The following is a 12652-nucleotide window of genomic DNA, read 5'->3' as shown; positions in this document are numbered from 1 at the left end:
CTTAAGGTGTGTGTGTGTGTGTTTCTACTGTCAAAGATTTCTCATTTTATATTGGTGAAATCAATATTTCTGCCACAAAAGCAGGTGACTTCTGTTCCTGGTTACCTTGTTATCTGTCTCCTTTTTTTCCTTTCTGTGTGTGTGTGTGTGTGTGTGTCTGTGTGTGTCTGTGTGTGTGTGTCTGTGTGTGTGTGTGTCTGTGTGTGTCATTTGAAACCAGCCTCAGGGTCCTCAGAGAGAAATCTGTCTGAACCATGGCACATGCTTTTGCTTAGATCTGTTCTTTCACTTAATGTTTTCATATTACAACAAGGAATTCTGAAGCCAAGGACAGTTCAGCACCACCAGCTTCTTTTCTAGGTTCTAGCAAACGAAGAAGAAAGGAGGAAACCACAGGGAAGAATGTAAAAAGGACACAGCATGAGTTAGATCATAATGGCCTCGTTCCCTTGCCAGTCAAAGTCTGCTTCACATGTAACAGGTATTTTTTTTTCTCTGTCACCCCTTGTAAGTCCTGTGTGTTAATTAAATGTGGGCAACTGATATTCTGATGGTATAAGCACACAGAACTAGTTGACAGGCCACTTCCTTGAATATGTCAATAACAAATTACCTATAGAGTCAAAGTACTGAACCAGGTATATAATGCATACCTATAACCTCAGCACTTAGAAGGTTGAGGTGGTTTTGGGAGTTCAATGCTAGCCTTGGCTCACAAGGCTTCACCCTTCCTTGAGGGATTCTCAGTTGGTGGGGAGGCAGTGCCATTTTATTTAATGGCATTGCCACTGAAAAGTCCATATTCAGTAAGTAAGCCCCACCCAGATGATGTGAGCACCCCTGGCTAAGACCAGGGGCTCAGAACTGGTGGAGATGGATCACAACCTGAGCAGAAGAACAAAACCAACTTTGGCAAGTTATTTTCTAACTTAAGCATGGGAGTTGTGGCACATGCACACACAAACACATTCAATAAATTAAAAAAAAAAAAAAAGTAGAATTAAACTCAGTGCCACATCCATAAAAGACATGAAACTCACGGCGGCTTGTTGGGAGAAAGAGGGGGGGGGGGGCTGAGATGGTAATGGGAGGTGAACATGACCAAAATATATTGTGAAACTGTTGAACACTAAACTTTAAAAGGAAGCTGGGTTTAGCAGCGTACACCTTTGATCCCAAAGGCAGGCAGATTACTGTTAGTTCAGAGCCAGCCTGGTCTACACAGTGAGTTTCAGGCTAGCCAAAGCTACATCATGAGACCATCTCAAAAAGAAAAACAAGAAAGAAAGCCACAGATCCTAGTACATACAGAAGTACTGTTGACCTACATTGATGGTGATTGCAGTAAGTTAGCATTAGACTTAGTAAGTTAGCATTAAACTGGAGGGCAAGGGGCTGATGAGATGGTCAGTAGGTTAAGGTGCTTGCAGCAAAGCCTTGAATGTGACTTTAATCCAGACAGCCCATGTGATGGAAGACTCCATCCCTAAATAAACACATGGCACATGCATGTGCTTTTCTTCCTTCCCAATACACACACACACACACATATATACACACACACACACATACACATGGTTCATGTCTTTTTTTTTTTTAATGAGGTATTTAGCAAATTGTTAAAGATAAATTTTAAAGTGTTATGGGTACCTATCCATACCATTGGCACCTACCTGGTTTGTTACACAGCTGCCCTAGGGCACTAGTTTCCTTCAGATAGGCTCTCCTCAGTTATAGGAGCCAGATGTTTCAATGCCCGAAACTGGACTTGTTTGTTGACTTGAGTATATCAGGAAAATTGCACTGTGGTTGGAGCAGACTGGGAGGAGGAATGCTTCCCTGGCATAGCTGGGTCCTCAGCATCACATGACCCAGGACGTCCCAGCGCTCAGGCGGTAGGTGCAGGAGGAACGGGGAGTCAGGTAGACTCATTCTTAGATAGTGAGTTGAGACTACATGAGACATTCACCACCATCCCCTCAACCAAAAAAAAAGTATTCACAAGGAAAACTATGGAGAACTAAATGGTGGTGAATCAGAACGTAAAGCTCTGGTGCTAGTACAGTGTTGGGAGTACTGGTGTTTGCTAACAAGCCCTCCATGGGGCATGCTCACAGGGGTGCACACAACATTCCTTGCCTCCATCATTTGTTCTGTAGTTAAAACTCCAGGGAGACTACTCATACATTATTCTTATTCATTTGTTTGTATGAGGGACAATACATAATTGCCACAATATATGTATACAGATCAGAGGACAACTTGAAACTCAGGCAGGCTTGTTGGGAGGTGCCTCTAGCACCCAGCCCTTACACCAGTCTCTTCTTGATTTATGTTTTTTGTTTGTTTGTTTGTTTGTTTAATTTTTTCGAGACAGGGTTTCTCTGTATAGCCCTGGCTGTCCTGGAACTCACTCTCTAGACCAGGCTGGCCTTGAACTCAGAAATCTGCCTGCCTTTGCCTCCAAGCGTGCTGGGATTACAAGTGTATGCTACCACCGCCCAGCTATGTATTTATTTTTAAGTGAGAATTCCTTAAAGAATAGGAAGATCAGAGAGCAGAGCTGGGTACTAAGCATTGGTCATTTTTGCTCTGACAGCTACTTTAGCCATACTCCATATAAACATTTACATTCACAAGATGCATTCTTCTTAGATGATAAAATAATGAACCTGGTTTCAATCCATCTTCCTTACTGACTGGGTATGACAGAACCCTAGAGGGAAGGAAGTACGGACAGGGCAGAGCTGTGAAGACTGAAGAGGAAAGGATCTTTTTGGAGTAGAGTGGTCTTGAATTTTTTCCACCTTGCCCCAGAAATCACCCATCACATCTCGTTCCTCTGCAGGAGTTGTCGAGTGGCCCCCCTCATCCAGTGTGACTATTGCCCGCTTCTGTTTCACATGGACTGCCTCGAGCCCCCGCTCACTGCCATGCCCCTGGGCAGATGGATGTGTCCGAATCACATCGAACATGTGGTGGTAAGCACACTAGTGTTTAGTCAGCTCTCTACAGGCCCAACTGGAGCAGGGACTAATCCCCTAGAAAAAAAATCGTCCCCTTGGTGCCAGAGCACAGTGTAATCTTGCAGGTGCTAGGTTCCACAGACCATCCTAATTCTGTTTAATGTCACTTGTACATCTTGCCTTTCCCCGGTACCTGTTCAGCTGTACAGGCAGGCTTGACTTGCTTGCTTGTTTGTAATTTTTATCCCACAATGAATTAAACGATTGCTGTTATAACTGTAAAGACTGAGTATTAGAGCCAACCCTAAAAAAAATAAATGATTGGCTGTCAGGAGTTCATGTGGCCCAAGTGTCCATTAAGTTTGTTGCCTTCTTGCATTAGTTCTTTGTATCCACCCTGTGTCAGTCATCCTGGGTTTTCAGTGAGTTGTTGAAAGGCACCTTCATGCACAGAGCCATTTTAGTGGCTCTCTTCAGACACCGCTTCGTACACTAGATCTGTTGTCTACTCTTTGCAGAACAGATAGTCCTTCTACCCAGTCACTCATAAGGATAAGGTCATAGGTGTCGACTTCCCTCACAAAAACTGTCTTTCCAAATTAAACCATTGCTGCTCAGTGGTCGAGCACTTTGAGGCCCTGGGCTTTATCTCTAAGACAATGGATAGAAAGGAGAAAGTGCTAACCATGGAGTGACTGTTAGCATGAACACTGTGGGAAACACACACACACACACACACACACTGTACATACAGAAGACTCACTTCCTATCTTAGATCCATACCATTCAGGGAGACTGACCTGGGAAGAAGTTTCTCTGGGGCTTTGTGTCCTATTTGCTTCCTGCTGAAACAAATAAAAAGATAAAAAGCCATAGACAGTTCACCCAAATATGCATCCTAAGGAGCAGCAGGTGAAAATTTGGCTTATTTCATTGGCCACTTATTTTTGCTAACTAGGAAGCTGCAGAAATAAGTCTTACTGGGTTGTTCTCTCTTAAGTCTTTTGTCTTTTGGTTTGGTTTGGTTTGGCTTTTTTGGAATAAGGTTTTTCTGTGTAGCCCTATGTCCTGGAGCTTGTTTTATAGACCAGGCTGACCTTTACCTTGTAGAGTACTACCTGCCTCTGCCTCCAGAGGACTACTATTAAAGCTGTGTTCCAAGATTTATTTTTATCAAGACTAGAGAGTTGCTGGGCGGTGGTGGCGCACGCCTGTAATCCCAGCACTCTGGGAGCCAGAGGCAGGCAGATTTCTGAGTTCGAGGCCTGTCTAGTCTACAGAGTGAGTTCCAGGACAGCCAGGGCTATACAGAGAAACCCTGTCTTGAAAAAAACCAAAAAAAAAAAAAAAAAAAAAAAAAAAAGACTAGAGCGTTGACTCAGCAGTTGTTGCAGAGGATCCATGTTCAATTCCCAGCACCCACGCGGCTGCCATCTATAACTCCAGTTTCAAGGTATCCAGTCTGTAGGCACCTTATATACATGCATGCAGGCAAAAAATACATACATATAAATAAATTTTTTTTAAGTTATTACACTTTTGAGATGGTCATATTCTGTAGCCCAGGCTAGCTAGTAGATCAGGCTGGTCTCAAACTCACAAAGGCCCAAGTGCTGAGAGCTCACATGGCCATACCCAACATAGAGTAATAGTTTTTTAAAAATAGTTAGGATTTATTTTTATTGGTGTGCGTGGATGTTTGTCTCTGTGTATGTAGGTAAGCTGAGGGGACAGAAGTAGAGGGCGTCAGACACCCTGGAACTGTGTATAAATGGTCGTAAGCCATTCAATGTGTTCTGGAAGAGTAGAAAGTCTTGACCCTGAGCCATTTCTTAATCCAGACCCTGTCTTTTGAACTAAAGTATAGGGGCCAAATGTAACAGAGATGGGAAGTAGCGTGAGTTCTCCATGCCTCCCTCCTCTCCCTTTGACCTTTAAGAGCAGGCCTGAGCTTTCTCCCTTCAAGGGAAGACATAATAACTGAGGTAAGTTCAGCAATGCTTCCTGGTACCCTAGAACAGGAATATAGCAGAACACACAGGATTTTGACTCAGTGTGAGCAAGACGTCTATGTAGGACAGCTTTTTCTGTGAGAGACTGACTTGATGGGCAGGGTGTCTGGTTCTTTGCCTTTTGCAGGGCCAAGATCTGCATCTTCTTTAACTTCTGTACTGCTAGGAATAATCCTGATGGGTTGCTCTGACCTAGAGTATGGTCAGGCTAAATGAGAAGGCACTTCCAGGCGACTTCACTTTTTCTTAACTCCCAAAAGCAGGAGTTTCCCTGCTGACATCCTGTCCAGACAGAGGTAGCCCAGTCCACCGAGCTGCTTTTTTTAAGCTTTTAAGCCCAGAGAATGGGGCTTAGCTGGAGGAGGCATCACCCTTAGAAATTTACAAGAGTGGTGTCTCTGCTCTGTCTCCAGCTGAACCAGAAGAATCTGACTCTGAGCAATCGGTGCCAGGTGTTTGATCGCTTCCAGGACACCATTTCACAGCATGTCGTCAAAGTGGATTTCCTGAACCGAATCCATAAGAAGCACCCTCCTAACCGCCGTGTGCTCCCATCTGTCAAAAGAAGAAGCTTGAAGGTAAGTCAGCCCTTTCAGTATAGGAAAGATGGTGGTCTCCTGTTTGTTTCTTTTGTGGCACAGAGGATCGCAGATGGGAGACTGAAGCTCGCTAAGATAATGTCTTTGGTGTGTCGGCAAATAATAAATGTGATCTCGTGTAGCAATAATCTGAGGGTGGTAGTCAGAATTACAAAGGCAAAATTCCAGGTGAGCTTTTGAAATCTGTCTATAATTTTCCAGAAGATAAGTTCCCTTCAGCCATTACATGCCCAGTTGTGATCCCTTGTCACATAAAATGTTTTGTCTTAAGGGTTTCTATGGCTGTGATAAACACCATGAACAGCTTGGTTTTGTTTTGTTTTTGAGGAGGACTGGCAGCATTTTGTTTCACTTACAACTCTGAGGTCACACTTTACTGCTGAGGGAAATGAGGGCAGGAACCGGAAGATAAAGAGCTGGTACACCAGCTTGGGGGTGCAACTTGTTAGTGTGACCCATGGTTGGTTACTGCTCTCAAGGTTATCGGCCCAGGGGGTGGAACGCCCACTGGCCGATCTGGAAGGACATTTTCCCAAAGGATTCTGGTTTGTACCAAGTTAAAACCAGCCAGCATACTTCACTGTCACTTATATTGTCTGTCCCTGTTAAGTGGTCCCCTTCTGAGAACTCTGATGAGGTGACATTGTAATTAATCAAACAGATATCCATGTAGGAGATGAAGAATGATACCCAGCTGAGAATGTATCACTAAAGCAACTATAAATTGTTATGATATAGTATTTCTATGTACTTCATACTTCTCAACAATGTCCAAAGAGACTGAGAGAATTTTCTTCATGAAAAACAATTGTAGCTGGGTGGTGGTGGCACACATCCTTGATCCTAGCACTTGGGAGGCAGAGGCAGGTGAATCTCTACAAGTTGGAGGTCAGCGTGGTCTACAGCGAATGGACCCAACTGTTTGATTTTAGATCATGAATCACTAGTTGTTTTTTGCTTTTTTCTTGTTTGTTTTCTTTTACAATTGCTGTTTGTGGGTGTTGTCTTTGTTTGGATTTTTTTAATGTTTTTGTTTTCTTGAGTTGCTTGAGATTGAATTGAAATTAGGAATTGTTTTGTTGTCTGTGAAGCAAGTGCTAGAGTAAGTATTTTTAAAAATGATTTCAATTAGACTACGATTTGGCCACCAGAACAAAGATTGCTCTTGAGTGGTATCTGTAATATTGATTCTTGGTAACTCTAATTTCTGTTTTAGAAATGAATGTCTTTTTTAAATGAGACATTTCATTAGTCCTATAACTGGGAAGGCAGAGGCAGGTAGATTTTGAGTCAAGAGGGGAGCTTGGTCTACAGAGTGAGGTCCCAGACAGCCAGGGCTACACAGAGAAAACTGTTTGAAAAAAACTGAAAGAAAAGAAAAGCATTTGCTATTTCTAAAATTGTTCATCCCCCATATTCAGTTGATCTAGAACGCGTAATATACTGTATACCCATATATAAACTTGTTCTTTCTCTTTGGAAATGCATGCATTGTGCTGATGGAGAGTAGCAGTTCTCAACATGGCCACTAGGTGGTGCCCATATTTTAAGCTTGGTACTTTAAGGGTTCTTCTTTTTCCCACCTTTTGTCCTCCTGCTTTCATTTTCTATTACTAGATAGGAAAGAAAGGGTAGAGGAGTGAGAGAGGGAAAAATCACTGAAGCTAGTTTTCTTTTGTTTCTTTGAGCACAAGTACTAACAAACCAAAACCACTCAATCACCCCACCTCCACATGACTTCCAGTCTCACCAATTGGGGCTCTGAAAAGTTCCCAGAATTCAGAATGTCACACAATTGCAGAAATTATCTGCAGCTGGCAAATTCATTAGAGCACGAGGCAAGTCATAGTCAGCTGCTGCAGACAATCTAAAGCCCCACTCCTGGGATTAAAACAAAATCATAATTTTATAATATTTCTGGGTTGTTGTTGTTGATGATGTTGTTTAAGAAACCAAAATTTCAGAATTCTCACTATACCCATTACTGAGTATCCATCCAGAACTAGGAAAGGTTGTAACTTGGAAATTGTATAGCAAACTCTTAACTAGGTAACTATTTACCCTCCAGTAGAATGGTTTTCTCAGTGTTTCTTATTGCAGAAATAAGTTATAAGGTGGGATGCCTCAAACTGCTATTCATTTTACATATAAATTCAGAAGATAGCCCGGGGCCTGGGGAGATGGCTCAGTAGTTAAGAGCACTAACTACTTTCCAGAAGTCCTGAGTTCAATTCCCAGCAACCACATGGTGGCTCACAACCATCTGTAATGGGATCCGATGCCATCTTCTGGTTTGTCTGGAAGACAGCGACAGTGTACTCATGTAAAATAAATAAATAAATACATACATAAATACATAAATAAATCTTTAAAAGAGGAGGAGGAGGATAGCCTGGATTCTGAAATGAACAAATTAGGAGGTCTTGATTAAATCCTTTCCTTGACTTTCCCCTAAATAGTTAGTTGTTGAGGAAAAAAATCAGGGCTCTGAACTTCCTGAAGACTGGTTTGTTCTTAGTGTGAGCATGAAATGAGCACCATGTCACTGGACTGTCGCCTTTGTGCTTGGTCACAGCAGTACAGTGAGAGCCTGCCGAGAGCCTGGTACTGTGTCAGAGCTTGCTAGCTTCCTACCTTTGTGATGTTCCCCAGGGCACAGCCATAGCTCACTATTTCATCCTCCTGGCTTCAGAGAACTCTGTGGTGATTCTCAACTTTGTTTCTTTCCTTTGCTCATATTTACTGACCATTCTCACAAATAGGTCATTTGGATGGCTGGTTAGTTTTAAGTTTTTTGAGACAGGGTCTCTATACATAGATAGCCCTGGCTGTCATGGAATTCATTGTATGGTCCAGGCTAGCCTTAGACTCACAGAGATCCACCCAACTCCCCTGGCCTCATGCTAGGATTAAACGCATGCAGCACCACTGCCCTGCTGCGTTTTTCCTTTCTTTTCTTTCTTTTTATTTTTTTTTAGATTTATTTATCTATTATGTGTTTCTTTACATAATAAATATATACAGAGTAAATGTGTGCAGTGCTGGAATCAAATCAAGACAGCCCTTGCCTTGGAAGAATGTAATGGGAGGGAGGAAGAATATTATACCAATATTTTAAATTCATTTGTAATTATCTTTAAATATTAGAGAATATAGAGATTATCATTTTAAAGATTTACTTATTTATTTTAAAATGTTATTTATTTATTATATGTAAGTACACTGTAGCTGTCTTCAGACACTCCAGAAGAGGGCATCAGATCTCATTACGGATGGTTGTGAGCCACCATGTGATTGCTGAGATTTGAACTCAGAACCTCTAGAAGAGCAGTCAGTGCTCTTAACTGCTGAGCCATCTCTCCAGCCCCCACATTTTTCCTTTCTAACAATAAGCACCTCAAATGTGCCTATACCCTAGGATGCATCTTGTTCTATTGTAATAACCTTTCTATGTTTTCCCCCACTAGACTGAGTTTCTTGAGGGCAAGGTTTAAGTTTTATATTCACCTCTGGACCTCTAGGATTTGGAACAGGGCCAGACATAAGGCACTCAATAAGTGTTGGTGGAATTTATGAGTGGTTATTTCATGTGTCTCTTTCATTCTTGCATAATGTAAGTCAGAGTCTCTCTTTTTTTTCCTTTGTTCAACAAAAAAGCCTTCAATTGTCTTACGAGTCATGAAGGAGCAGGTGATGAACACCAGCATTGACTCAGTACTCATTTGTCAGGCATCATGCTAAATTTTTCTGCCATGAATGTGACCTCATTTAACTTATTTCTCAATTACAATTCAGCCTGGACCACCCTGAAAGCCCAGTCCAGTGTTAGTTTTGTTTCCAGGACAAAAATGGAAGACAGCATGCTGTAGTTGTACAATTTTGCAAGGCCTTAGATCTTAATGAAGAACAATGAAGTCCCTAGCTATTGTTTCTGTTTCTGTACCTTTTCAGGGTAAGATGTCTGCTGGCATCACAGGGCATCCCAAACAATTGCAGCATACTGAACCCATTTGGTTGTGGTGGGTCGCAGGGAGATGGTCCCTTGGGCACCAGTACTTCAATCAAAATAGTATCTCATTAGGTCACATTCAACTGGGCATGTTGGCATTATCACCTTCTCTTTTTTCCTATCCTGACCAGGTTCCTGATGCTATAAAATCTCAGTACCAGTTTCCACCCCCTCTTATTGCACCTGCGGCCATTCGGGACGGGGAGCTGATCTGCAGTGGGGTCCCTGAGGAACCACAAACGCACCTTTTGAACTCTGAGCACTTAGCCACCCAAGCAGAGCAGCAAGAGGTGAGTGAAAGATTTGGGATCCCAAGTCTAATCTCTTCCATGTCACCAGAGTCTCGGTGTCTGTCATTCCTACTTCTGCCCTACCTCCTATCCACTAAAACTTGAGTGACCTTTGGAGACTCCCAAGCTCATGTACCAAAGGCAAGAAGATGACTTCTGTCAAACAGGCTCTCCTCATCTGTCCCCCATTGCTGCAAGCTGGGCAGTTCTGTACTGCAGTGAGAGATGAGGAGAGGTTAGGTGATAGTGCCAGACACAGAACAGATAGTGGGGTGTTTGCTGAATGTTGATCACAGGAAATCTCAGGCTCCACTGGCTGAGATTATACTGCCAAGTCTTGCTTGGGAATGAAGGTGGGATCCCTTTCTGGTCACTCGTGTTGGAACCTTGGAAACAGTGCTTGTCAGCTCTGCTGTGGCCCTGGCCACTGTGGCAGGATGGACCACCATCTCCCAGGCCTCTCACCTCCTCTCCTCTCCTTCCATTGCAGTGGCTCTGTAGTGTTGTTGCGCTCCAGTGCAGCATATTGAAACATTTATCTGCTAAGCAGATGCCTTCGCATTGGGACTCTGAACAGACAGAGAAGGCTGATATTAAGCCTGTTATTGTGACTGACAGCTCAATCACCACCTCCCTGCAAACCGCTGACAAGGCACCTCTACCTTCCCACTACCCTTTGTCCTGCCCCTCAGCAATGAGCACCCAAAATTCCCTGGGCTGCTCTCCACCCCACCAACCCCCAACCCTAGAGGACATCAGCTGCAGTTCTTGTGTGGAAAAGTCCAAGAAAGCCCCTTGTGGGACTGCCAATGGGCCAGTGAACACAGAGGTAAAAGCCAATGGCCCACACCTCTACAGCAGCCCCACTGATTCCACGGATCCCCGGCGGCTTCCTGGCGCCAACACCCCTTTACCAGGCCTCACACACCGGCAAGGCTGGCCCCGGCCCCTCACACCACCATCGGCTGGGGGGCTTCAGAACCACACCGTCGGCATCATTGTGAAGACAGAAAATGCCACTGGCCCCAGCTCTTGTCCCCAGAGGAGTTTGGTGCCTGTCCCAAGCCTGCCCCCTTCCATTCCCAGCTCTTGTGCCAGCACCGAGAACACCAGCACTTTGCATAGAAAGACTGTCCAATCACAGATAGGACCTTCGTCGGCAGAATCGAGGCCTCTGGGCTCACCCCCAAATGCCACCCGGGTGCTCACTCCCCCCCAAGCTGCAGGAGACAGTATCTTGGCCACAGGCGCCAACCAACGATTCTGCTCACCAGCGCCATCATCAGGTGAGTTTCAGTATTCCGGTATTATCTGGAATAATCCTGGTTTATAGCACAGACATAAGAGTTCAAGTAAATACTTGAGGCCTTTAATCTCTGTGTCAGTGATCATCTTCCCTGTATTTCTATGGCAAAAGGAAAGCTGTAATAGTTTATGCCAGCCATAAGTTGGGGCTGTTTTCACTAAGTCACTTCCTTAGGGTGACCTGCCAGGTCAGTGGCGGTACTGCAGTTGGGTCACTGGCCCCTCTTCTCGCCTTCTGGACCTAGTCTTCTGCCTGTCTGTTCCATCATCTCAGAAGGCACAATGCTTTCTGGAACCACTTGGGTCAGCCTGAGGCTCAGTGTATACATTCACATACGAGACTAAGTCTACATCTGATGCAGATTCTCAGAGCCAGCTCATTGGAGGAATGTTCATGTTCAAGAAGCAGTGACAGCAGCATTGCCTTTCATAGAGTTATAAGGTGGGATGCCTGCAGGGGTTGGTCTGGGCCAGAAGCTTGCCCTTGACCATGTCCCTAAAGAGAATCCTGTAGGTCAGTACGTGGCCCAGTATAGACTTGTTCTCTCAGCTGTCCCAGGCAGCATTTGGACCTTGTGCTTGCTGATCCCAGCATCTGAATCGGGTTTCATACGCTGCTGTCACCTGTGTTCTCTCACATGAATTGACGCCATCCTCCCAGTCAGAACCAGGTGCCTGTGATTTCTTTTCATGGGAGCCCCTGGTCCTAATTCCAACTCTGTAATGCTAGTGTGAGTAAATTTTGCAAACTCTCAGTTGTGCTTCAGCAGATAGGAATTGCAGGTGCTGCTTCTGTAAGAATAGAAGTAGCAGAGAGGTAGGTGGTCATGAACCAAAGCATAAAGCAACTCAGCACTTGCTCCAGAATAGTAAATTGCAACAGTTCTCAGTGCTCTGGAAATCCTGCGTGCCCGGGTGTTATTATTCCATCTACCCTTCCTCACCACACGTTTTTAGCTCTAGGAGTTCCAGAGCCTGTGGGTTGAGAATCAAGAAGGGAACATCACCTTGGGTCCGAAATCCAGAACTGTCTCAACAATGGGGGATTGGACCGGTGGGTTTCCCTCAGGCGACGTAAGTAACAGTCTTCCTGCTCCGTCCCCAGATGGCAAGGTCAGCCCCGGCACGTTATCCATAGGAAGCGCTTTAACCGTACCCTCTTTCCCAGCCAACTCTACTGCCATGGTGGACCTCACCAACTCACTTCGAGCATTTATGGATGTCAATGGAGGTGAGTGATGTCCCAGTAACGTTCAGCTCCTTTTGAAGAGGGATAAGGAGATAGGGATACTCATATCCATGTGGGCAGAAGAATAGGAAAGAAGGCACTATATCTCTTGTCTCTTGCCTTCTGGGTTTACACAATATAATCAAAGATGAAGAAAAGGAGAACACAGCCAAGCTGAACCAGTGGGGAAGAACAGAATCACATTAGGCAGATCCCTTGGTTTGGGCAGCAAAACAGAACCGG

The 12652-nt window shown here is 44.3% G+C and overlaps 1 protein-coding gene across 2 annotated transcripts in view; it reads left to right on the top strand.

The window, feature by feature from the left end:
• Phf12 (PHD finger protein 12) overlaps positions 1–12652 on the top strand; it is a 42483-nt gene that overhangs the window by 24904 nt on the left and 4927 nt on the right. Inside the window, exons 5-11 of one of the 2 annotated variants that reach the window (XR_007979925.1) lie at positions 361–481; positions 2849–2981; positions 5392–5556; positions 9718–9876; positions 10367–11162; positions 12139–12235; positions 12350–12412. Coding sequence is in view for 1 of the 2 variants with exons in the window: in XM_052197217.1 (XP_052053177.1) it covers positions 361–481; positions 2849–2981; positions 5392–5556; positions 9718–9876; positions 10367–11162; positions 12287–12412 (1500 nt within the window). In the remaining variant the exon portion in view is untranslated. Of the gene's footprint in view, positions 1–360; positions 482–2848; positions 2982–5391; positions 5557–9717; positions 9877–10366; positions 11163–12138; positions 12236–12286; positions 12413–12652 lie in introns of those variants that run through there. The other variant, XM_052197217.1, reaches the window with a different exon arrangement.

Source organism: Apodemus sylvaticus, chromosome 10, assembly GCF_947179515.1.
Source record: "Apodemus sylvaticus chromosome 10, mApoSyl1.1, whole genome shotgun sequence".
Taxonomy (NCBI): Eukaryota; Metazoa; Chordata; class Mammalia; order Rodentia; family Muridae; genus Apodemus; species Apodemus sylvaticus.
Note: the sequence above shows the minus strand (reverse complement) of the source record. Positions and strands in the feature narration are given on the sequence as shown.